Source organism: Ictidomys tridecemlineatus, chromosome 4 (genome assembly GCF_052094955.1).
Source record: "Ictidomys tridecemlineatus isolate mIctTri1 chromosome 4, mIctTri1.hap1, whole genome shotgun sequence".
In the NCBI taxonomy this organism is placed as follows: Eukaryota; Metazoa; Chordata; class Mammalia; order Rodentia; family Sciuridae; genus Ictidomys; species Ictidomys tridecemlineatus.
Window position 1 is genome coordinate 179,153,439 of NC_135480.1, and position 26,909 is coordinate 179,180,347.

The 26,909-nt window shown below is 33.4% G+C and overlaps 1 protein-coding gene across 2 annotated transcripts in view; it reads left to right on the top strand.

The window, feature by feature from the left end:
• Stx17 (syntaxin 17) overlaps positions 1–26,909 on the top strand; it is a 56,427-nt gene that overhangs the window by 22,047 nt on the left and 7,471 nt on the right. For both annotated transcript variants that reach the window (XM_005326317.4, XM_013359086.4), the window contains exons 4-6: positions 13,146–13,371; positions 20,999–21,114; positions 21,193–21,243. In XM_005326317.4, coding sequence (XP_005326374.1) covers positions 13,146–13,371; positions 20,999–21,114; positions 21,193–21,243 — 393 coding nt within the window. The remainder of the gene's footprint in view (positions 1–13,145; positions 13,372–20,998; positions 21,115–21,192; positions 21,244–26,909) is intronic.

The following is a 26,909-nucleotide window of genomic DNA, read 5'->3' on the forward strand; positions in this document are numbered from 1 at the left end:
ACTTAGAATAATTACTTTTTACGATTATCAGTATAGATGAGTATATATTTGAATATATCTTTTAATCTTGAGAGAAGTTTAGAGATATTTCTGAAAGGAAAAAATTCATAGCTAGTTATTAAACTAAAACTAGAGAGAAATAAAGAGTCATCTTTATTGTTCTGAAAGTTTGGCCATAGTTTACAGTTTGCTATTTGTATACTGAAAAGCTTATTAAATACTGAGTTGATGTACTTTCTTTTTTTTTTAATTTACTTGAGTGATTTAGATATTGATATTTCTGCGTTTTGAGAAATTGGTACATCTGCCTTTCTGGCCTGATTGTTAGAAGAGAGACTATTCTTGTTCTAATAGAACTTGTATGTTGAAAGTGGCAATTACAGAGAGCAGAGACAGATTTTATTTTTTCTTTAAATTTTCTATTTTTAATTGACATAATAATTTTACATGTTTATGGAACATAGGGTATGCTTTGATACATGAATACATTGTGTAATGATCAAACCAAGATAGTTAACAATTCCATCACCTTTATCATTTCTTTGTGGTAAGAGCATTGAAAATCATCTCTTCTAGTAGTTTTCAGATATACAGTATATTCTTCTTAACTAGAGTCAGCCTACTGTGCAGTAGTACACCAGAACTTATTCCTCCTATCTAACTGTAACTATGTAACCTCTCCCACTCATCCCCAGCCTCTGGTTACCACTATTCTACTCTCAACTGCTATGAAATCACCCTTTTTAGATTCTCCCTGAGATCATATGATATTTATCCTTCTGTGCATGTCTTGTTTTATATAATGTCCTTCAGATTCATCAAGTGACAGAATTTCATTCATTTTTATGGCTAAGTAGTATGAAGAGTATTTCATGGATGGTGTGTGTGTGTGTGTGTGTGTGTGTGTGTGTGTGTGTGTGTGTGTGTGATCCATTCATCCATTAGGGACACTGAGTTTGATTCTTTAACTTGGCTACTGTGAATAGTCTGCAATAACCATAGAAATAGATACCTCTTTGACATACTGATTTTATTTTCTTTGGCTGTATACCCAGTAGTTGATTTGGAGGGAAACTCCATACTGTTTTCTATGACTGTACTGATTTACATTCCCACCAAGAATGGACAATAGTTCTCCTTTTTCTACATCCTTGCAAGTATTTGTTATTTTTTAGAAAGATTTGTTTTAGATGATTACAAGTGCCATGAAGAAAAGTAAGCAGATTCAGGGGAACAAAGAATCATAGAAGGTAAGGAACTTTTATATGAATAGTGGCTGTTGAAGGTGATGACATTTGAGGAGCCCAGAAGGAAGTAAAGACACAAACCATGGGAGAATGGCGTTTCCAGACAGAGAGAAAATGAGTGTGAATTTTGTGAGGTGGGAAGATGCTTGGCATATTCAAGAAGTAGTAAGGAGGTTGTGTGGCTGGTGTGAGCAAGGAGAGCATAGGAGTTGCAGTCAGAGAAATCAGCCAGATCAGATCATGGAAGGCTTTGCAGGATGTGATAATCAGAGTTGGGTAGAAGGCTTTGGGAAAGTTCTGAACAGATAATGACCTGATTTAACTTTAAAAGATCACTTGACTGTTAAGAAAGGGATAGACTCTAAGAAAGCAAGATTGGAACCAAGAAGACCAGTTTGGTGGCAAGTATGATAATCAACAGGATATTGTTTAGAAGAAGGCAGATACACGCATGTACAGATAATTTGTATAGAATATGAGAGGCCTGATTATATTAGATTTTTACCTACTGTCTTTGTAGCTGTAGTATATGATTCTGAACTCACAAACTTGGTAGAAAAATTAGGAGCTGTTCTGATATTACTTTAACATTGAGGTACCTTTTTGAAAAATTACATACATACATACACACACACACACTTCAAACATACAAAAATGTAGAAAAATGACAAAAATAATATATCAAACACTGCATAATGTCATCACCCAGCTATGTCAGATGTGTGAATGCTTTGCCACAATTGCTTTCTTTTCTTTTGTTGAAGAAAACTTTACAAATCCCACCAAGCACCCTGTGTTCCCTTGTTTAATTCTATTTCCCTTGCTCCCACCTTCATCTGAAGGGAATCTTTCTGCCTGATTTAGATTTATCATTTCTGTTCATATAACTATATGTAAATAATATATATTGTTCTGCATTTTCCTTTCTGCTTTTTTAAAAACAACTCTCTTGATTATATAATTGACATAAATAAGGTACACATATTTTAAATATTTAAGTGTTGACATGTATAACCGTGAGACTATCCCTACAATCAAGATAATAATATATATGTTACCTCAAAATGTTTCCCTTTGTTCTTTTTGAACCCCACACACTCTTGATCTCTCCTGTCACACTTGTCTGTACCCTCCCCCAACCCTCCATACTCAGGCAACCACTGACTTGCTTTCTGTCATTATACACTAGATTTCCTAGATTTTATGTAATATAGACAATATATTATATAATATAATCATACAATATGTATCTTTTCTAAAAATCTACTTTCTTTCACTTTGCATAAATATTCTGAGATTCATCCATGTTGTAATGTGTATCATTATTTATTTTTATTATTAAATAATATCATATTATATGGTTATATCATAGTTTGTACATTTATAAATTGATGGACATTTGGTTTGTTTATAGTTTGGGGCTATTACAAATAAAGTTGCTATGAATATTTGGGTAGAAATATTTGAATGGGCAAAGGATTTCATTGTTCTTGGGTAAATGCTTAAGAATGGAATGACTGGATCATATGGTAGTTGTTATTTTACTTTTTAAGAAACTGCCAAACTGTTTTCCAATATGGTTGCACCATTTTATATTCCCACCCTGTTTTTCTATGTCCTTGCCAATACTTGATATTGTTAGTTTTCTTAATTTCAGCTATTCTAATATGTCTGAAGTGGTAGCTCCTGACTTTAATTTTCATTTATCAGATGATTAGCAATCTTTCTGTTTTCTTTTGAGCTGACAATATTTTATTCCATTTTGTCTTTTTTTGTCTTGCTGCATGTAACTCTACTATTATAGTGGTTAGTTAAGGGCTTATAGTATACATCTTAACATAGTTTATCTTCAAGGGATTATATACTTTTTTACATATGTTTATGAAACTTACATATGCTTATATTTCTCCTCTCCCAGTCTTTATGCTGTTGTTCTCATATATTTTATTTTATGTATGTTATATACCTTGTAATACTTAAACAGTATTATCTTAATAGGTGATTATTAGTTATTAAGTACTGTACTTAAACAGGCGATTATCTTTTAAAGTTATTTAGATATTAAGAAAAAAATCTTATATATTTACCTTTGTCATTTCCATTTCTGATTTGCTTATTAAAGCCTTTGTGTAGATCTATTATATTTTCAACTGTTTTGGTTTTCTTTCTGCCATAAAGATTTCCTTTTTTTTTTAAAGAGAGAGAGAATTTTTTAATATTTATTTTTCAGTGACACAACATCTTTTTTATTTTTTTTTTAATGTGGTGCTGAGGATTGAACCCAGTGCCCCGTGCATGGCAGGCAAGCGCGCTACCAGCGCTTGAGCCACATCCCCAGCCCAAGATTTCCTTTAACATTTCTTAGAGTATGGTTCTACAATGATGAATTCTTTTAGATTTCATGTATCTTAAAACTGTTTCACCTTTTTTAAATGAAATTTTGTCATGTATAGAATTCTACATTGACATTTTTCTTTCACTACTTTAAAGATGTTGTTTGATTATCTTCTCAGTTGCATTCTTATGAGAAATCTGCTTCATTTTTCTCTTTGTTTCCCTGTTATGTAATATGTCTATTTTCTCTACTGCTTTTAAGAATTAACTTTATCACTGGTCTTGGGCACTCTGATTATGATAGGCCTTGTAGCATTTTCTTCATTTGCCTTGTGCTTGAATTTCTTGAGCTTCTTGGATCTCCAGATTTATTGTTGCATACAATTCAGAAATTTTTTGACCAGTACTTCTTCAAATATTTTTCTGCCTCCTCCGCTTCATGATCTACAGTTGTATATCTATTGCTCAATGTTATCTCACAGCTCACTGACACTCCTCAGTTTGTTTTATTTTTTTTTCTGTGTTTCATTTTGAAAAGTATCTATTGTTTTGCCTTCATGTTACTAATCTTAGCAGCAGCATCATTGAATCTGCCATTGATCCATTCAGTGTATTTTTTTTCAATATCACATGTTGTAGTTTTCATCTCTATAATTTTGATTTGGGTCTTTAAATATCTTTCATATCTCTACTTAATTTTTGACCATATGAAATAAAATTCTTTTTGTGGGGAGAGGGTACTAGGGATTGAACCCAAGGGCACTTTACCACTGAGCCACATCCCAGTCCTTTTTTCATTTTTTATTTTGAGACAAGGTCTTGCTAAGTTGCCAAAGCTGCCTTCAAACTTTTGATCCTCCTGCCTGAGCTTCTCTAGGTGCTAGGATCACAGGCATGTACCTGCTTATAAAATACAATTCTAATAATTACTTTAATATCTATTTCTACTAATTCTAATATCTGTCAATTATAGGTCTATTTTGATTCATTGATTATTCTCATGTGGGCCATGTTTTCCTGTTTCTCTGTATGTCTGGTAATCTTTACCTTGGGTTTCTTTACCTTGTTAGGTGCTGAATGTTTTTATGTTACTATAAATCATCTTGTGCTTTGTTCTGGAATGTCGTTAAATTACTAGTTATTGGAAACAATAAATTTGATCCTTTCAGGTCTTACTTTGATGATTCATTAACTGGAGCTTACCTTTGGTAGTGCATAGTGTGTGCTTAAATTTCCTTATTACCTACCAAGACAAAACCTTTCTGAGTACTTTACACAATGCCTTGTGAATTAAGAATTTTTCCAGTTTAGTTTCCATCTTTGAGTGAGTACTGAACACTATTCCTTTTAACCTTTTCAGATGGCTCTTTCCATAGCTTTGGGCACTTTACTCACATAAAATGTTCTGGTCAGTTTTTTGGTAAATACAGATCTTTAATGAACCCTAAATACTGACCCTCTCTGCATTACCTTCAGAATTCTTTGTGTGGTTCTCTCCTTTTTAGTACTCTGTTCTGAGATGACCTTGGACACAAACAGAAGTCACTCATATTTTAGAACTGTAAGTAGAATAGGCTTAACAATTTTCTTCTCCAGAATAAGAAAATATTAGCATTAAGAAAGATTTTGTGGGGCTGGGATTGTAGCTTAGCGGTAGAACACTTGCCTAGAAGGTGTGGGGCAATGGATTCGATCCTCAACACCACATAAAAGATAACTAAATAAAATAAATAAAATAAAGGTATTGTGTCCATCTACAACTAAAAATATTTTTTAAAAGAAAGAAAGAAAGGTTTTGTGTTAAAATTTTGAACCTAATTGAAAAAATTAGAAATTGTTACTATGGTAATTCACTGAAGAACATTAACTTGGCTTTATTGAAAACTTGGTCAGCCTTGCTTTTTTTCCAAGGTAGTAATGATGTAGAATTTGTTGAGAACACAGTTTCTGGGACTCACCTTAGAGATTCTGATTCAGTAGATTTCAGACAACATTTGGAAAGATGCTTCTCTGCAGAGAATCAATCCTAGTTCCATAATTAGCACAGATGCACAAAAATAAAATTAGCCATGGAATTTGTAGAAGTGAAATGTGTTCATGATTTTGCTTGGAGAAATATAGAACACTTGAACTATCTACATTTTAATTTATTTTTAAAAAAGCTATTTAAAAGGGAGAAGAAATAGAAAAGAGAGTGGAAAACAATAATAGTAGAAGTTAGGAGAAAAGAAGAAAAGATTGAGAATAAGGCTAGGTAGGGAATGGAAGAAAAGATAGAAGAGTAGATTCCAAAATGAATGCTACTAGAATATAAATTATTTTAGGTCATTATCAGCTTTATAGGAAATTATAACTTAAATTTTGCTTCAATTTTTTAATGTACTAATTAGTCAGGATTTAGGATCCTTGCCTATACTCCAGTTAGCTTAGGTTCTACAGAATCTTAGAGAGCAAATTAAATCCAAGAAATGATCAGTTGTAAGAAACACTATTATTTTGTGTACCTCTAAAGGAAGAAAAAGCACTGTTAGTAAACTATGGCACAATGCTTTTTTACCATGCATTGTAAGATGCAGTGTTCTATAATTTCAATGATGCTAAAATATAGAAAAGGTATTTTGTCCCCAAATTGATAAACTCTATTATTGAGAAGCTTGTTTCTTTCCAATATGTTCTTTCTATTTAGTATGTTCCATTTTCCCAAGATTATTTTTCTAAGACAGCTCAAATCTCCCTTCCTTCATGAAACCTATCTAGATCCTTACAGTAAAGGCACATTTCAAATTTCAAATGTTTCTTACCCCTTTTGATTTTGAATTTCTCCTTAATAATCAAAAACAAAATAGGAGTTAAGTAGTTCTGCTTTCTCTGCATCATCTGTTAACATTATACCATCTGCCCCAAGCAGTAGGCCCGAACCTTCTTTCATGTTCTTGCTGTACATGTGTTTTAAATCCTTTTTATTGTTCTTAACATTTTTCACCAGCCTCCGCTCATTCTGGGCTCGCTCTTACATGATTCTCCTTGTTTCACACCACTCTTTTGTATTCATGTGCCTTTCTTTTCATTCCCTTTTTTTTTTTGTTTTTTGTTTTTTGACAAGTCTCTTAAAATCCTGAACTTAACTGTAACATACCCTACACAATCATATTAGATTCTTTAGATGCCATTATTTTCTCTTATGAGATTAATTTGTTTTTATAGTGTGAGAAATTCACATTTGAGAAACTAAATTATGTCTTTTTAAAACATAATGTCTTCTTATCAGAATATAATTTATGTTATGGCATCATACAGCTTTTTTTTCCTTTAAAACTGATAATATTAACTTCCCTAAAAAATACTGGTTCCAGTATTCCTAAGTATAAAGAACTCCAAGGTGCTTTCTCATTTTCACTACACTGTTTTATTCTTGTATGTCAGAATTAATTTCAAAGGAGTAGCTCCTTTCATTGTTTCTTCTGCCCTGAAAGAAGTATTTCATATGCTAGTGACTAATATTGTGCTCTTCCAGGAAAGAATCTTAGTTGGTTTCATGATACCTGGTGATCTGTCTTACTGTTAGATCCACTACTGTGCTACTTTGTTGAAAATGTTAAGAAGGAATTTATTCATTTGCCAGATTTATTGAATTGCAATTTATACTAAGAACTAAATACAGCCTTGAAAAGATACAATGGTGAAGAAATTAGACCCAGTACCTGCTCTGACAAACTTTATAGTCTAGTCAAATGAGTAGAGTTAATATCTTTTATCCAATACATGGTACTTAATATGCTTCCACAATAAGATCCCTACTGATTTTTTTCCTACTCTCATTTTTTCAAACTTATTTCTATCCTTGTGTTAATTGATTCTTCAGGATAATACAAGATTCTTTTCTAAAATATTGAAACTTTTCATTTTAAACTATAACATAAATACCTAATATACACCTAAATAATTATACAAGTATGTGATTAAGGTGATGAAATTTCCTTTTAGGAATCTGGACTTAAAATAAAAATAATGTGTGTTTATTTGAAAAGAAGAAGAAGAGGAAGAAGAAGAAGAAACAGACCATTGTCAGCACATCAGAAGGGCTTCGTAGCCTCTTCCCAATTATGTCCACCTCCCCCAAAGTAATCACTATCTGGATCTCTATGATAAATACTTTTTAACTTTTTTGCATAATTTTACATAAGTAAAAATGGGAGTTTTAAGACTATAGTTTAGTTTAACCTGTTTTTTAACATAATTAAATTGTATTAAACAAATCATTTGTCTGACTTGAGCTTTACCTGTTGTTACCTATAACAATAGTTTTCCAGTCCATATATTGAAATGAAGTATATGTTCAATTACTATTATTGCTGTATTTTTATATGCTCCCAGATTTAAATTGCTGACATTTTCTTTAGGATTTGTGTATTTTGTTCATGAGAATATTTGAGTCTAGTGTGATTTTTTTTCCTTTTTCTTACTTCTCTTGTTGAATTTGGTATTGAGTTTCTGCTATCAAAAGAGTTAGGAAATGGTTTACCATTCCCTTGAAGAATTTATATAATTTCTTTTAAATGTTTGGTAGAATTGGCCAGTGAAACCATTCATGCTGGGGTTTTGGTCTGGTTGGTTTTGGCTTTGTGTGTAGAAAGGGAGAAGGCAGGGTAGTTTCAAAATATAGATGTAATTTCTTTAACAGCTATATGACTATTGAGATTTCTACTTCTTATCAGCTTGGTAAATTGTAGTTTTCTAGGAATTTATATATTTTATCTAACTTTTCTAATTTATAGGCATGTATTTGTTCATAATATCTTCTTATTGTATAATTCTGAAATATCAGTAGTAATATCCCCTTTTGTTTATTTCTGATTTTGGTTATTTGTGCCTTCTCTATTGTTTTAAAATACCTATCATGAGGTTTATCAATTTTATTAGTATTTCCAAATTAAATTTTGGCTTTGATATATTATGTGTTTATTTTTCTGTTTCATAAATTTTTGTTCAGATCTTTATTATTTTCTCCCTTCTGCCTTTGCATTCATTTTTGCTGTTTTCTAGTTTATTAGGATAGATGTTTAGTCTACTACTTTCCAGCCTTTCTTCTTTTCTAATGTATATGGACTTATATACATTTCTAATTACTCTTTTTAGTTGGTTGTAAGTTTTAATACGAATTTTTTTTCATTCAGTTCAAGGCATCTTTTATTTCCATTGTGATTTTTTCTTTGACCTATGGGTTATTTAGAAATATCTTTCTAAATACATGTAGTGTATATAGCTATATATCCCCCTAATTATTTCAAGTAATGTATATTATGGTCAGAGTATTATAAAATTTAAGACAATACATAGTCAATTTCTGTAAATGCTGCCTGTGTTTTTTACATGTATATTCTCAACTTTTAATCTTGTTCAAATCCTTTATGTCTAACTTATATCATTTGTCCATTTGTCCCATCAGTTACTGAAAAGGTATTAAAGCCTTCCATTATGACTGTGGATTTAAATTTTTCTTTGTAGTTCTGTCAACTTCTGAATTACATATGTTGTGGCTATGTTATTAGGTATACCCAGCTTTAGAATTATATGTTCCTGGTGAAGGTATTATTATTATTATTATTATTATTATTATTATTATTATAAAGCAATTCTTTATTTATAGTAATGTTCTAACTTTAAAGTCTGTTTTCTCTGCTATTAATATTGCTACAGTGGTTTTCTTGGGGGAGGGAGTATTAGGGTTTGTTTATCATGTAGCTTTTCCATTCTTTTATTTTTTCTTTTTGTTTTACATATACCTCTTTTGCTTTTTATCTGGTCTGAAATTCTTCATTTTACAGCTGGAATACTTATTTCATTTATATTTAATATAATCAGTGATATATTTCAGTTTAAATCTTTCATGTTATTGTGTGTATTCTAACTCTGCCTTTTTGATTCTTTTCATCTCCATTTTTACTTTCTTTGGGATGGTTTTATATTTTCTATTGATTCAGGTTTTTTTCTGTATTGGCTTTCATATTATAGGCTTTTAGTGAAAACTACAACATATTATATCCTTTACTTAGCAACACAGATAATACAAGCACATTAGAATGTTTTAGTTCCATTTATGTTCCTCCACTTAAATATTATTTATATAGCATTTACCATGTATATACTGAAGATAATTACTCAGTTTTTGTTTTTCTATAAATATTATTTTACCTTTGATCTTGAAGAATGTTTCGCAGGAAATAGTTTTGACAGCAATTTTCTTTCTGTATTTTGAATACATCATTTAGTTTTCTTCAATAGCTTTCATTATTGCTATGTGAAGTCATGTTATGATCTTACCGTCTCTTTGCAGGAAATGGTTTTGTCACTAGTTCCTCTTGAACATCTTCATTCTCGTCTTTCCTTTTGTTTAGCTAGGTATATTTTTCTTTTTATTTATTCTTCTCAGGATTTGTTGATCTTCTTGAATCTGTGGATTGATATTTTTCCTCCCTCTGTTTCTGGAAATTTTCAGCCATTATCATTTCAAATTTGTTTTCTATCCTCTTCTAAGATTCTAAATAAATACATTATTTATTATTATTGTAGTTAAATAAATAAATGTATTCTCTATGTCTTTTAACTTCCTCTTCTGTATTTTTAACTTTCCTTTTTTTATTTTTTACATAGATTCTTTCGATCTATTTTCTATTTTTTTCTTCAGCTTGGCCTAAGATACAGCTAAATTCATTTATTAAATTCTTTCTTTTTGACATTATTTAAAAATTATGGAATATTAAATCTTTTTAAAATTTATATGTTGCTTTATGTAGATTCTAACTGCCAAATTTTCCAGCTTGATTTTTGTATCTATGAACAAAATAACTATAAATATTTTATAAATTTATAAATTGACAAATGTCCATTTGTATGTATCTGTTTGTTTCTGCTGCTTCTTCATGTTGCATATGTCTTCACATATATAATTATCTTAATTGGTGGACATTATATTTGAAAAATTATTTGAAGCTAGGAATAAAGTTACTTTCCTTGTGTGAGGATTTGCCTTTGACTTCTTTTCTGCCCCTGAGAACACTTTCTAAGATTATCTTTATATAATTTCGGAGTTTAAGGGGTTTTGAAAACTACTCAAGAAATAGGAAGTAAATCTGCCATTCATGCAAGAGATGGTTTATTTCAGTATACCTGTGATTGTAGGATGTAGCTCTTTAAGATCTTAGCCCAAAGCACCAGGGTCCTCACAGTTAGGGTGTCCTGCCATTGAATTTTTGTCCCAACCTTTGTTATTAGGCAAGTATTCCCAGAGCAAATGTGACCTGAGTTCAGGACTACTTTTCTTTGCCAAGTTCTTGTCCTGCAAATTACTTATTATCTTGTTTGCTTTTTGATGCTTTTGAGGTTTTTTTTCTTTTAGTTGGTATTATGATTTTTTTACTCAGTTTTTAATGTAATCATTAGTGAGAAAGTTGTTCTGAGTCACCTAGTATTGCTATTTCCAGAAGTAGGAATACCTCTTTTATTGTTTTTACATGTAGTTTTGCTATCCTGTATCTACTATTTGATTTTAGAGAGACTCTCTACCTGTGCTATCCAATGTGGTAGTTCCAAGTCACATGGGGCTGATGAACACTTAAAATGTTGCTAGTTTGTGTTAAGATGTGTTGTGAATATAAAATATATATATACCCAATTTCTAAGATTGACTACAAATAAAAGAATATACAATGCTCAATTCATAATTTTATATTGATTGCATGTTGAACTAATATTTCAGATACATTGGGTTAAATAACAGTATTAAAATTAATTTTAGCTCTTCTTTTTCTGATGTGATTATTAAAGAAATTATATCTTGAGTTTTGCATTATATTTCTGTTGCCTAGTATTATCAAATAGTAAAATTGTGAAGGATACAAGATCCTTGGCCTGGATTTGATTTCTAATTGTATCCTTTACTAGCAGTATGGTCCTGGGTTACATTTTTTACTTCTTGCTTTAATTTTCTCTTCCATAAGGTCATAATAATGGCAATAACCATTTTAAAGATACATTGTGAAGGTTAACCACTTGGCATAATGGATAGCTTACAGTAAGTATTGACAAAAATATATCATTAGTTATGTTTTTTATATTATTATTATTATATTTGTTACTGTAGGATCAGATTTTATACTTAAGTGAGCATTGTCTTTCCCTTAATTTTTTCCCTTCACACATAGTAATAGTTTTTAGCTGGATATGATAATTTCCCTGTTGACACAGACATATGTACAAGTCCCTTAGGACAGGAAGAATATGTCACAGGTTCACCCATAGTAATAGAATTCTTAGCTGGATAGAAAATTTACCTGGAGACACAGACATATGTATAAGTTCTTTAATAGAGGACAAATATGTGACAGGTAAATGCTCATTGGGTTTGTCTGCAGGAAAACTTTAGTGCTTCTTCAAGATGATATTGCCTAGCTAGGTATGGTGACACACACCTATAATCCCAGAGACTGGGAATGCTGAGCAAGAGGATCACAAGTTTGAGGCCAGCCTTAGAAATTTAATGAGGACCTGATCAGCTTAGTGAGACCCTGTCTCAAAATAAAAAATAAAATTAAAAAAGGTCTGGGAATGTGGCTCAGTGGAAAAGCACTTCTGAGTTCAATTCAAGGTACAAAAAAAAAAAAAAAGATAACATTGCCTAAAATATTTCTATAGACTATGTGGCAACTATATAACCAAGGTTTACAATTATATTCCAGAAAGGAGTCACTTAGTCGGGAGGTGGTAATGTGTTGGAAACAATATTGTTCTAGGACTTTAGACGTGGTCTGCAATCCTAATTCTGCTGTGTTTAGACTTGTTTCCTTCTTGTGAAATAAATCATCAAGATGAACTTAAGGTAGCCATAAAGTTATATAATTTTGATATATTAATGCCTGTAAATCATAGGTTTTGAATATACAATCCAATTATTTCAAGGTTTTCTAGCTCATACTGAATGGTAAGAGAATGAACATAAGGTTGGAGGAAGTATAGGATAATGGTAGGTTAGAAGCATTAGACCACCAATATTATGGAATACTGGTGTAATTGTTGGTATAACTATTGATCAGGAGGGATGCCCATGATGATATTGTTAAGTTGGGGTGTGGATGACAAGTTATGGATTGTTATGCATAATATTATCCATTTTTTTTAATGAGGAGAGAAGGCCTATGTATGCTAAATGTGTGCATGAGCCATGAGAAATACATGGTAGGATTGGGTTAAGAAAAGAGATGGGATTAGTGAAATGGGAAAATAAGTTTTTCTTTAGATGGTTCTGTAGTGTTTGACTTATTTTGAAGAGCATTAATTACCTTTGTAGAATAGTCACATTTAATGATGGAAAACTGCTAAATAATTCAAAGTGTGAGAATGTGGGTTCTAAAGATGCTATATATGGAAAATAGGAAAGAATTATAGCACACCTTCTGTTGTAGAGAATATGTAATCATTTCCATTCACAATCATTGTAACAAAGTACTTATGAAAACAAATGTTTTATACTCAAAGCCAGTGGCATTAGTGATCTTTTTTCTTTCATAGCAACTGCGCTCCAATATCCGAGAAATGGAGAAGCTTTGCTTGAAAGTCCGAAAGGATGACCTACTACTTCTTAAGAGAATGATAGATCCTGTTAAAGAAGAAGCATCAGCAGCAACAGCAGAATTTCTCCAACTCCATTTGGAATCTGTCGAAGAACTTAAGAAACAACTTAATGATGAAGAAACCTTATTACAGCCTCCTTTGACCAGATCTCTGACTGTTGGTGGTAATGTATTACACTGAGTCTTATTCTTGGTCACAGCAATACAGTTAATTAAAGCTCACCTCCTTGCATAGAGATTGCTGATTATCTGTATGTCTCTAGGGGTTATCTGCTTTCCCAATATATTGAATTCTTGAACCCTGAGTGAGCTGGAAATGTGTATGCTGAAAAATTTGCAGGCTAAATTGCTATATGAAGTGGAATCTCAGAGCTTCAGATGCCTATTTGCCTATATATTGAAAAGAAATATAAAATATTTCCTATGGATATGTCACCCTTGTCATGTTCCTCATTTCTCTCCAGTGGAAAGGTGACTTCTTCAGGCATGTTTTTTGTCCTTAAGTAGACTGGTTTTCACAGGAGATATTACATCTACCTCGCAGCTCAGTTCTCTAATAACAAAATATTTGCAGTGGATGACATGCCATCAACTTTTGTGAAGTGATACTCTGTGAAACTTGTCCCATTTTTTTCTAAGAATCTAGTTGATAACATTGACCACTATATAATAGTGTCTTTAACCCTGAAAAAATTCTTGTTTTGATCCACAGTAGTGCTTCAAAGTTGTTGATCTTTTTTGTTTGTTTTTTATATTCTGATTATTGAATGGAGTAACTGATAAGGCTTCCCTACTTGAGTTATTTACTATAGAGTTTAAAGCCAAATTTCTTAATCACCAAAAGTTAAATTTTTAAAGTATCCTGGCTTTATTTTATAATTGCTGCCTTTGTTTTCTACTTTTTTTGTTTTGTGGTTTAGCTTTTATTTATTATTTATTCCATCTTATGTATCATAAGATGCCTTTAGTCCTTATGAAAAAAGTAAAATATAAATAGGTACAAATTAGAATAGAATCTTGAGCAAGTTATGCCTTCCAGTTTTTCTTTATTTTTATTTACTCCTACATCACTCCCTATCTCCAAACCCAGATGATTTTTAATTTTATATTTTCAGTACTAATGATTCAGTAATTATAGGGGAATTAAAATATTGTAAGAAATATTTAGGCTACTATTCCAAGTTTCTGGGTAATCTTGTTTTATTGTATCCTTAGAATCTAGCACAATGTTTTACACATAGTGAACCATTCATAATGTTTTATAAATACATAAATAAGTATCTTTTTAGAGACAATTTTGTAATTTCATATGTGTTACAATCACATCACTTTGGGAATAACCAAAGTGTTATAATAATGTTTTGAGAAGGAGATGTTTATACTCAATCCTTGTTTGAAGATTACTTGAGAATCATGTTTTAATAGTTTGTAGTTACAGTTTTCATTTCCCCTCATCTGGAGTTATCACTGCCATGTTGGTGAGGAAGAAGGATGTTATCATTTAGCACAAACTGATGCTTTATGTGAATATGTACAGAAACTGGGCTTTATAGTTCCATTTGATTAAGGGGCCATCTTATGTACCCAGACAGTGTGACAGTTGTGATGGCAGTAATAACAGTGAAGATAAGCTGAATATTCTGGAAAGAGTAGCTGGCATCAATCTCTTTTGCTATTTAGCATTGAAATGCCCATCCCCAGCAATTCCCTGTCAAGCGAAATTTTGAGTTCTGCAAGTTTTCTCATAATATATTAATAATCTAATGCTTTCCTCAATTTACATTTTATTATTGCATTGTTTGCATTGCTACCAGTAGAACTGTTTGTGCTCAACAAACTTAGATTTATGTATCATCAGAGGAATTGTGTAATTATTAGAGGAAGTCATTTTATCCAGTTTGCTGGTAATTAGCTTTTTCCATAAGAAGCAGACTGGTATAAAAACTAAGATTGGCAGAATTTGAGGAAGTATGTATAGAGAGGGAATGAAAAAGATTAGGATAGAGCCAGAGGATAAGGGAGAAGAAATAGCAGGCAAAATTCATTTTCCAACTCTATTGATTTTCCAACTTCTCAATTTATTCATGGGATACCAAATAGGCTAAATATCTAATTACTTGCTACTGGAAGAAAGCTACAAAATTAAATCTCTGAAACTAGTGTTGCTTTGATTAAGACAATCATTCTACTTATAAAATCACATACCTAAAGTAAACCTAAAACAGCATGTAGAATTTCAAATTCTGAAGAATCTCCTGGTCAGATTGTGCTTTGACTATGAATCCACTGCCAACATAAAGCAGTTAAAATTACTGTCTCACCAAGTGCCTGAGTATTTTACCACGTGTAAGTTTCTACTAGATTGCCTTAAATAAAAAAAATTATTAGCAAATAACAGGATGAGAAAAGAGAAGAATAATGAAAAGAATTCAAGTAACTGATTTACGTTACACTTTAATAGTAGGGTAGGAATTGGGTTTGCTCCATATGTGGTCTTCTTCTAACTATAGACTCTTTTCTGTCATTCTGTGTGTTTTTATCCTCTGTTCTCTGGGTTTTCCTTATTTTTACTTTAGATACTCATTATAGTAGTGACAGCCTATATAGAAAAATATGTTTTATTTGCATAGAAGTGCCTTAAAATACTTTTTCCTTTACAAGTCTGATTCTAAATAAATTGGTTGGAAACATCAGCAGAGATTCAGGAGCAATGTTGCCACATTTCCATGAGTGAGATAAAAAAATGCAAAAATAGTTTTTCATTTACAGATAGAAATAACAAGTAGAATAGGATGTTTTATATTCTCTGGAGAATAAAAGAAGCTTATTAAGTTTAGGGGGAAGTTATGATGATTTTGCTGTTTCTTTTGTCCAGATTCTAAGAATTCCTGAAGTAAATCTTCTTTGCCAATCTTGGTTGATCTGAGAAACTCCCTTCTGTCTCACTTGTGTGTCTAGTTTCATTTTTAGCATTCTGCTTCCCACCAAGAGAAATGATGAGCCCACAAATCTGATTTGTATTTAGAAAGGTGATTCAAACCATACAGACTGAATCAGTGCTTCTCTTCATTTTTTGTCTTTCTTTACTCCCAGCCAGGACGCACACTTCAACAGCGTGGTAGGAACAGAATCTTATTACATTTTAAACAAATAATCACAAAAGAATCCAATCTTAAAGCTGCTGGGAACTTCAGACCAGTATATTGAATTTGGTGAAATATTAGATTTTTATCTCAGATATATATATAAACATTTTTGTGAAACATGTAGATGGTTTTGTATTATATTATTTCAGAAGATGTATTTTCTATTGGTTTTAATTTTGTTTTTTTCTTTTTTAAATTGTTTGCAGTACAGAGAAGTGAACCCAGGCTACTCTACCATTGATCTATATCTCCAGCCCTTTCTAGTTTTTATTTTGAGATAGGGACTTACTAAGTTGCCAAGGTTGGCCTTGAACTTGTGATCCTCCTACTTCAGCTTCCGGAGTAGCTGGGAGTACAAGCGTGCTCCACTGCAGCCAGCTGGTTTTAATTTTCTTAATAGTTTTTCTTTACAGTTAAGCTATGGCTTAAAAGTAATTTTATTTTGATAGATGGGTTTATATAAATTATCAGCAAATTAATTCACTCTTTTAAACTATCAAAATTTGAAAGAAATTAAGGAGTATTTCCCCCCCCCCCCTCTCTCTCTCTCTCTCTTTTAACCAAGGAGTTAACCCAGGGGCACTTTACCACTGAGCCACATTCCCAACCCTTTTTATTTTTATTTATTTTTATTTTTTAGACAGGGTTTCACTAAATTGCTCAGGGCCTTACTAAGTTGCTGAGGCTGGCCTCAAACTTGTGGTCATCCTGCCTCATCCTCCTGAGTCACTGGAGTTATGTGCCACCATGCCTGGCATGCTTTTTAATTAATCTATATTTTAGTGAAACATTTCCTAATATAGTGAAGTTTTGTGGAAATTTCATGTTTTGTGTTATAATTTTAGCAGGAACAGTGCTATTTGCAAAGTATAGAAAAAGAGAGAGGGAGAGAATATTTGAATATGTATAAAAGGGGAAAGAAAAATCTTATAGCCAGGCTATTTAACTTATCTCTCACTTCAATTAAAGTGAGTCAACTGTCTTCATGTTTATTTGAACGTATAGCAAACAATAACACTTTAACTCCAAGTTTGAGAAACAGGGTGAGTGATACACACATGCTTGCCCTTTATGCAAGTTGTTTGCACATGGGCGGGACTATCTGAGATTGTTATATAATGTGAAACAATTACAGTTTTTTACTTCTGTGAACAAGTTCAAGTTCTTTGGTCTTCTTTCCTGTAGCTATAATCTCAGTGTTTTGCCTCAGCATATCCATAGACATTTGCAAGAGTTCAAAGTCAAAGAATGATTGCTGAGGTACAAGTTGAAATTGAATGATGGGAGTTGTAGAAATTAAAAGGTTTGCTTTCTTAATTGATAGTCATGCCTTGAATTGATTAGTGATGTTCAGAGTTGTAAGTTTACAGCAGGGTTTTCTATGGCAGAGAATAGAGTTCTTTGTTCTAAGATTCTATTTGAACTAAGATGCATACGCAATTTGGTTTCAAGTGAGACGGAAATGACTTAAACATTTCTTGTTTTTTTACTAAGGGAAATCTTTTATGATTTATTTAAATGTCAAACATTTCTCATCCCTTATTTTTTAGAAAAAGAATTTACATATGATTGTGTGTGTGTATGTATACACCCTAACATACTCCATTTGAATCCTTTTTAATAGTACATAGGTTATAGCTGTAAAAATCTTTAGAATAGGCAAGGTCATAAAGTTCTGCTTTGCATTCGGTCTGATAATAATAATGAAGTTATCATTGTTCACCAATATGTAAGAATGTTAAGTAGAAGAAAGGTCATAGGGTAATGCATTTATCTTGGTTGAAGTGAAAATGAAAGTGTCTTAATGGTGATAACCTAAGGTATTAAGTAAATATTTTAAGCATTTATACAACTCAATGAGAGCTTTTAAAGTATTGGATATTTGTCATAATGTTGTAATGTAAAATTTGCTTTGTATCTGATGTTTCTGCTATTTCTTTAATATTTTCAAATAAGTTCAAAATTAAAAGAACACTGTTAATCCTGATAAACCTACAAATTACTTTTCAGTCTACTGACTATGTCCTTTTTATGCAGTTCAAATCAGTTTTTATTGAGAGGTAAAGTGTTCATAAATTTGAAGATAACTGTAGTAATGCAGTTTTATGGGATATCATTCAATTACAGGTTTTGAAAAAAGGAAACAAAAGAAATATGGGCTGACTTTTAAAAGTAGATCAGGTCACATGTCATCATGTCATTTCAAAATCTGCTTTTAATCTTCAGCAAGTCTCTGTTGTCTGCCAGATAAAGTCTAGAGTCTTTACCTGGTCAACAAGATCCCTCCTAATCGTCTATAATGTCTTATTCTTGTAACTTGTGTCTTTTATTTCATGTTTTGTTAACACTAAACTGCTAATTTTACATTAGCTATATTGTTTCTTTCTTGAGGGCCTTTGTTCAATCAAGTTTCTCTATCTAAAATTTATATTCCTCTCTTTTTCAACCAGTAGTATCAACTTTTCTAGGAAGCTTTCTCTCTTCATACTATATCAAGCTGGATCAGATGCCACCCCCATCTTGGAATGCCCAAAAAATGTACATGTATCTCTGTTCATCTGAATAGAGAGATATCATGAACTTTCCCATTGTTTTATGATTATCTCTTTGCATGTCTGACTTTTCTAGAATATAAGTTCTTTGAGAGTAGGCATAGTGATTTATTTACTTTTCCATCCCTGGTACCAAACACAATACCTAATGGATGGCCAGAAAATGTTAACATGGTAGGTATTTTGAGCTTGAAGTGAAGAGGAAAAAATAAAATTTCAGGTCTCTTCTTTCCATTTCTACTGTCTTTATTCTAGAGCTGCAAGTATTGCACTGGACATATTGGAAGGCCTTCCAACTGCTTTTTCACTTTTATTTCTTCACCTTTCAACTCCATCCTTAATGTATTCTTCACACTGTAGCTTTAGCATGCTTTTAAAATCTAAAATCTGATGGTAGTAACTTCCCACTTCCCAGTGATCTCCAACTTCTTTTCATGATTCCATAGTGATCTTGTGAGAAAGATGAAACTCTTTAATATGATTACAATGCCGTGAATACCCTCAGCTTGGCATGTGGCCTCAATCTTTGCTTTTCTCTTTTCAGTCTATGCATCAGCTACACGGATCCTCTTTTAGCTCCAAATCCTGTTTTGCTTTGTTTTTTTTTCCCTGACCTAAATAGTTTTTGCATCTTCCTGCACCTTTACCACAGTTCACCTCTATTATTCCTTTGTCCTTGGGCTTCAGCCTCAGAGCTTTCTCTGACCACCCTCTTGACTAAAAGGCTGTGAGCTTCTACTGGGCTCACATAGCACTCTGCAGAAACCTACATCATAGTTCTTACAAACGATCCTGAATGCACTTTACTATTAACTGGTCTGTCTCACATTTTATGGTAAGCTGTACTAATAATAGCAGTAATAACAGTGGTAGTAGTAGCAACTATTTACTGAGGACTTGCTTTTATATATAAGACAGGTGCTATGCAAAGTACAGTCACCTTATTTTACGAATGAGAAAAATAAGCCAGAAATGAAATACCTTCTCAAGTCAGAGAGCTACATATCCAAACCAAGATTCTAACCCAATCTTTCTGACTAGACCCATCCTCCTAACAGAATGTTGCCTCTTAAGAACTTTTTTTTGTGTGGGGGGAGGGGGCAAGTGGGATAGAGGGGTTAAACCAGGGATGCCTTACCACTGAATTACATCCCCAACCCTTTTTAATTTATATTTTGAGACAGGGTCTCACTAAGTTGCTGAGGCTGGCCTTGAACTTGTGAACTTCCTGCCTCAGTTTCCTGAGTTGCTGGGATTACAGGTGTGCACTGCTGTGCCAGAATCTCAGAATTGTTTTTATAGTGTCCCCAGCACTGTGACATACTGACTGGGCTATAGAGAGCATGTAATGAATGTCAGATGAATGAATGGAAGATTGGTGAAACCAATATGAGGAAATACGAAACACTTGAAGATGAGTTTTTAGTGTAAATTAATTTATCAATAAAGCGGTGTTAAATAAGCAAAGTGTTAGTGGGTTGAAGGCTTTTTAAAACTGAGAAAAGAAATAAGGGAAACAGTGGAGTAATGAACCAGAAAAATGACTGTAAGGAAACAGTGACAATATGTACAAAAATGTTCTTTTGGGGACAAACTCATTGTCATCAGTAGATGCAATACTGGGGATCAAACCCTGGCCTTATGTGTGCTAGGCAAGTACTCCACCACTGAGCTACATCTTCACCCCTGCTTTTATTACCTTGTATATCTGATATTTATTACTAAATTAACTAATAAAAGGTTACAACTTTAGCAGTGAAACATTGGCGGTGTCTCCTCATGGAATGTTGGCCAAATAGATTAGTTTCCTTTTGCTGGCTCTTCTGTACTTCTTTTTAATTATTCAGATTGGATAGATGGTATTTGTAGCCATTTTGTAGATGTCTTTCTAGATAGAGAAAAAAAATGTGTGTTAACTAACCAAGGGAACAAGCTGCCCAAGGATAAATAATTCTGTTTTCATAGAATAATCAACTTACTATTAGCCTGAATTTAATTTGTGAGCATTTTACATGGCAGTTGTTGTATGATATTGATTCATGCTGTGTCCTTGCTGAAAAGCAAATTCCAAACATGAGTCTGTGTTCATCCAGGAGCATTTCACAATACTGAAGATGAAGCTAGTTCTCAGAGTTTGACTCAGATATACGCATTGCCTGAAATTCCTCGAGATCAAAATGCTGCAGAATCATGGGAAACTTTAGAAGCGGTATGTTAAAAGTTTTTTTTTTTTCTTGGTAACTGTGAGGCATAAAAATAAATAACTTTCTCTCTCTCTCTTTTTAAGGACTTAATTGAACTTAGTCAACTGGTTACTGATTTCTCTCTCCTAGTAAATGTAAGTATATAACTGTTTGTGGTTCCGAATTGGTAGGGTATTAGAATTAGAGACTTTGATTATTCACTGTGCTCCTGATTATAAATTTAAGAAAAATATAATTTTTAAGACTGGTACGGAGCCTCAAATTCCAGTTCTATTTAATAATGTAAATAAAGGCACTTTGTTAGATACTCAGTACTGGGGAATCTGACAATGTTGAATATAGAAATAAATGAAACCCATTGTCTGCTTTTGGGGATTCTGCAGTGGATGGAGATAAACTTTGAACCCCCCCAAACTGAGCTTTTGAGCATAATGACTAAATGCAAAAATAAGATATGAAGAGAAGTATCATCTATTCCAAGATGCAACATTGAATTCCAAGGGAGGGAAGCACGTTTATAAGGTGGAAGCATGAAGCATAGCTTCACCAAGGCACATAACATTCTCATGAGCCTTCAGAAATTTGGAAATGATCCAGGGGGTATAAGGAAGCACCTTTCAAACAGCTGAACAAAGACAAGGTGTTGAGAAGCGCATGGCCTGTCCAGGAGTACTAAATATTGCAAACTAAAACGTGAGGTATAGTGGGCAGGCAATGAGAGTGAGGGCCAACTATAATGGAACTATATGCCATACCAAAGAATTTGAGCTTTACTTTATAGGTACTACAGAGTCACTGCAGATTTCTGAGCAGGTTAGTTGTAAACCAGTCTGTGCTTTAGAAAGGCCACTGTTACCTGGATAAAGAATGGTGGAAGAAAGCATCAGACATAACTTTCCTATGTTCATATGTGAATATGCCACTAGTGAAACTCCACATCATGTACAACCTCAAGAATGGGATCCTAATTAGAATAAGTTATACTCCATGTATGTATAATAAGTCATGTATATCTAAAAACGACGAAATGGAAAAAGAAAAGAGAGAATGAGGTCATGGGCAGGAATGACTAGTTAAGAATCGGCTGTAGGAGTTTAACCTGGAGCAATGGCAACAATACTGGGATGTATTTCTAGGAAGACTAAGTAGAAATTGGAGGAAGATAGAGTCAAAGTAGGAATATTATGGCATTATTCTGCGTAATCAAGCCCCAGTAATGCTGTTAACAGATTTGGGAGCACAAGGTAGTTTTGGTGGGAAAGATAGGTTTTCTATCATTATTTTTCTAAACTTTTCTAAAGAAACATTATTTTTCTTATAATTTCCTTGCTAGGAATTTTGGGAATTTAGAATACATGAGTAGGTGTGTTATATATGTATGTCCACAAAGGCGCTAGCCTGTTTCTCCTTCTGTCTAGGTTTAATTTTAAATTTTTGATCAAATCATAATTTGGGGGTTGTCCTTCTTCTAAGTAGGGTTTCCCTAGTCTTTAAGTACCTAAATCATACAACCTCAGAATTGGAATGGGAGGAAATTAAGGCCAACTAATCTAACACCACTACTCTCATCCCAACTTCTCAAAGGGTCTTTTAGCTCCTTTTTGCATAATTACAGTGCAGGCATACTTGATGTTTCTACCATGCCATGTGGAGGTGTGGAGTCAAAAGGTCTTCCATGTGTAAGCTCTGCTCTATGATAACTACTCTTTGGTACGTTTACCATCTAGAGCCATATACCAAGCACACTGGACTTTTTTTCATATAAAAGGTTTTCTAGGTTGTAAGACCTGTATCACTTTCCTCTCCCAACCCCACCCCACCATATATTCACTTCTTAAGAATCCATTCTTTTGCGGTCCTTTTGCAAAATGACTTTTAGACTTTCCAGTTTCACCCCTTATTCTGCTTATATCCTAGTTTATGGATATTTGCTTGAAATGTAATGACTAAAATTAAATGTAGTAAATCATTTGAATTATTTCTGATGCCTCTAAGTCAGAAGAAACAAAATGCTGGAAGTCTCTGGATTAGGTATCTATATAATCTAATAATATATTTGCATACAGCAGGGAATCCCAAAATATATGTTGGTTAGAATCAAAATTTATTCAATTATTGTAACTAATAATTTCTGAATCTAATGCAGTTTGTAAAATTTATACATTTGCCAAAAGCCATCAGCCTGTACATTTAAAATATGTATTTTAATGTATGTAAATTATACCTCAATCAAGTTGATTTAAAAAACAAAGGAAACATGTGTAGAGTTCTTCTCACTCCAAATACATTTCCTTTCTAATGGGGTAGGCACATGAAAGAAAAATGAAAGTTTGTAGCCATCTAACAGTTACATTAAACAGTTATGTTTAATTGTGTTACATAAGCAGCTCCTAACCCCAGACCAAGGAAGATTTATGCAGGAAGACTCTGGCTGTAGCCATCTATAGCCATAGCTCTATACAAATGTCCTATTTATAATAATGTGTACAAGGACATGAGCAGAATGCTATTTGGCAAAAGCTCAAAGGAGAACCCTTGATTATTATTCCCAGAGTGACTGAGTTCTCATGACCACATGGCCAAAGACTCACAGAAGCTCCATTTAGGTACAGAATGACCTGGGAACATAACCAAAGTGACCACATCCTCTTGTTATCGTCACATGGACATGATAGTATCTAGGCAAATTAATCACGTACTTAAGGAACACTTTCTGTGTATGTAGTACTATGGTTAGCTCAATGAAGAATAGAGAATAGTATAAAAAGAACCTACAGGATAGTGGTAATGGTTTACGACATTATGAATGTACTTAATGCCACTAAATTGTATAGTTAAAATGGTAAATTTATGTTATTTGTACTTGAGCACAACACAAAGGACCTACAAAGCCATTAAGAGATGAAAGCATGGTCCTGTTAATTTTAACAAATTAATATCTACTAGGTGCCCTGCTTCATTTGCCCTGCTTCATCCACCTTTACTGCCTTTTCTTGTAACCAGCCCTATTTCTACTCAAGGAGAATTTAAAGAACTCCAGGCCAGTAGCTTGACAGCATGTCATCCTTGCTGCTGATACTGTTTTGACTACTACCTTTTATCTTATTCCCTACAGCTTTTGAAGTGCAGTTTTACTCTGGATACACAAAACTGTGGATTAGATTAGATTCCTCCATTTATTACCTACCAAATGACCTTCAAGATATTATTGGGCAACAATTGGCGTTATAAAACCAATGGGAGGACTAAATGAGATGATGTTTATTACTTCCCATCCTTTTCCCTTTCTCCTGACCTCACCTGCATTTCTGCATTTGTCCTTCCCTTGGATCCCTTGGCCCCATCCATAAATTCTACTTTTGTATCAACATTATCTTCAGACATTTTAGTACTGGAGTTCCTTTAGTCCCTTGTCCACTGCTGAATCCCCCTATGTCAGTGTCCTCCTTCTCTACTCTGCTTATCACTTATTCTAGGTCAATATGATCTTGTGCTCTGCCTGAATATCATAGTGCTGATATGTGTGTTTCTGAGCTTCTCTGTGTATATTATGATTGATTGCATATGAATAAATACGGAACTTAGGAATAAAGGAAAATACTGGAGTCTTCTTAAAAAAACTCATAGTTTTTCAAGCACACTAATAAAATTGCACAACTAATTCTCCAAGGAAGAGCATTATTATTGATGTAAATGGATTTGTTGAATGTATTATTACTATTATTTGATATAGAGGATGCTGGGCTTACAAGTACTCATAATAAGCATTAAAGGAAAAAATAATTCTTTGTTAGTTTTTAATTCATCTGCCCAAATTGCATTTTTCTTTTAAAGTATTAATTTGATAAATCACATTTGCTTCAGAATCTTAGGAGCCCCTATTATTCATCAAGATTCAGTTATTTTCAGGCCAGTGGGGGATGAAAGTCAGTGTTCCTTAAAATGAAATCCATGGACATACTCTCGGAGTTTTGAGATTTTTTTTTTCTTTACAAGGGAATCTATACACTACTCTAATTTGAGAAGCACTGCAGTGTCCCTCATAAATGGCTTAGTTCATTGTTAAAGGAATGCTGAGAACACTTTTAAGTGCCAACGAATAAAATACCAGGCAGGGGTTTGAAGTTTGACAAATGTGGGAGGCCTAGGTGGATGAAGACAAACATAGAGCACATCAGAAGCTAAGAGGGGGAGTTGGCGGATAGAATGAGAAGGACCTGAGGAGCTTGGCTTCCTAGGCTGGGGTAGGTTGTGTGTGGCTGGTGTGTCTGTGGCCCAGCATAAAGAGCCACAGATACAATGGAGAAATGTGCCCAGATTCAACTCTGAATGGAGTCTAGTTTGGCATTCTACTGATAGTGACTGACAACTCTGTGATACGACTTTGATGCTAAACTGTAATCATTGTGAGTGCCATTGAGTCCTTCTTATTTATGAAGCAGAATCTGAAGATATGGGCCGTTTGAGGATTCAAACCAAGTAAGGTAGGGGAAGAGGAAGGTAGAGCCACACAATTAAAGGATGCCTGCTGATCCCAGATTTTCTACTCTCTGCCTTATCTCCCGTCCCCCAGATTTATTCAGTCTTCTGGGGCCAGTGAATAGAACTTGCAGATGTGGGCTACTCCAGGGCAAGACAGGCCTCACCATTGCTGGGGATTGCAGACATAGAGGGTGTGTGTAATAGTTCAAATAATTGGTAATCCTAGGATTGATTTTTTTTTCTTCTAGTCTTTTCTCAATTTACTCCAAAGGATTTTCATTTAAAAATATTAAAATGATATTTAAAATTTCACTTTAACTTAAAAAAGTTATAAGGTTGCAATACCCTTAAAATATCCTAAAAAGGAGCATTAGAAGTATTTCCCTGAGGCCTTGAGATCACACTTGGAGATGGAAATGGCAATAATCCTGGTAGGCTCCTCCCTCTGGCCAAAAATTATTTGGGGCTGGGGGGGGGGAGGAAGAATATGGGCTATTGTTCTTCTACCCTCAACTCATCAAGATGCAAAGGTTGGTGACAGGATTTTACCCCTGTGATTTATCTGCTAGCATAGACTCTTTCAGGCAGGAGTAGGGGGTACTGGAGTGTCCCAAACAGAAACAGTGCTAGGGCATCAGAAATGCAGGCAAGATGGATATTAGCACTGGCTAATATCCATTGCTTCTATGGATCAGAAAAAGAAAGCTGACTTTTAAAAGTTTTACTGTCTGAGAAAAACAAAAAGCCAACAAGTGAATGCTAGGAGAGATCTAATGTTTGCCCTAGAATTTTCAAGCATCATAGGAAAAAGCTTGATATATTTTTTGGTAGGAAAATGAGAGTGAACACTTATCTTGGGAAGGTCAGGATGAATTCTTCAATTCTTCTCCTCATGCTTTGAAGACATCTCATGTTATTCTCCTTTCAACTCCATGAGGTATAAATAGCATTATCTTCATTTGATAGCTGGGAGTACTGACACATAGCCTGAGAAATTTGTCCAAAGGTGTATGTTAAGAATTTGAACATAGAATATCTGACCAGAGGTTATGCCCTTATTCTTATCATATGTACTACTGACTTTTAAAGTTTGAGAATCAGCAGTATGCGCTTCATCCAGGAACTTATTTGAAACATAAATTCTCAGTTCTACCCCAGGCCTACTGGGAGTGGGGCCCAGCAATCTGTGTTTAAAGAAGCCCCACAGGTGATTTTGTGGCCCACTTAGTTTAAGAACTGTTCTTGTACTTGTCTCTGAGACAAAGAAAACTGAAAAAGGACTTTTTAAGGGATTGTACTGTGGTATCAAGATAGTGGT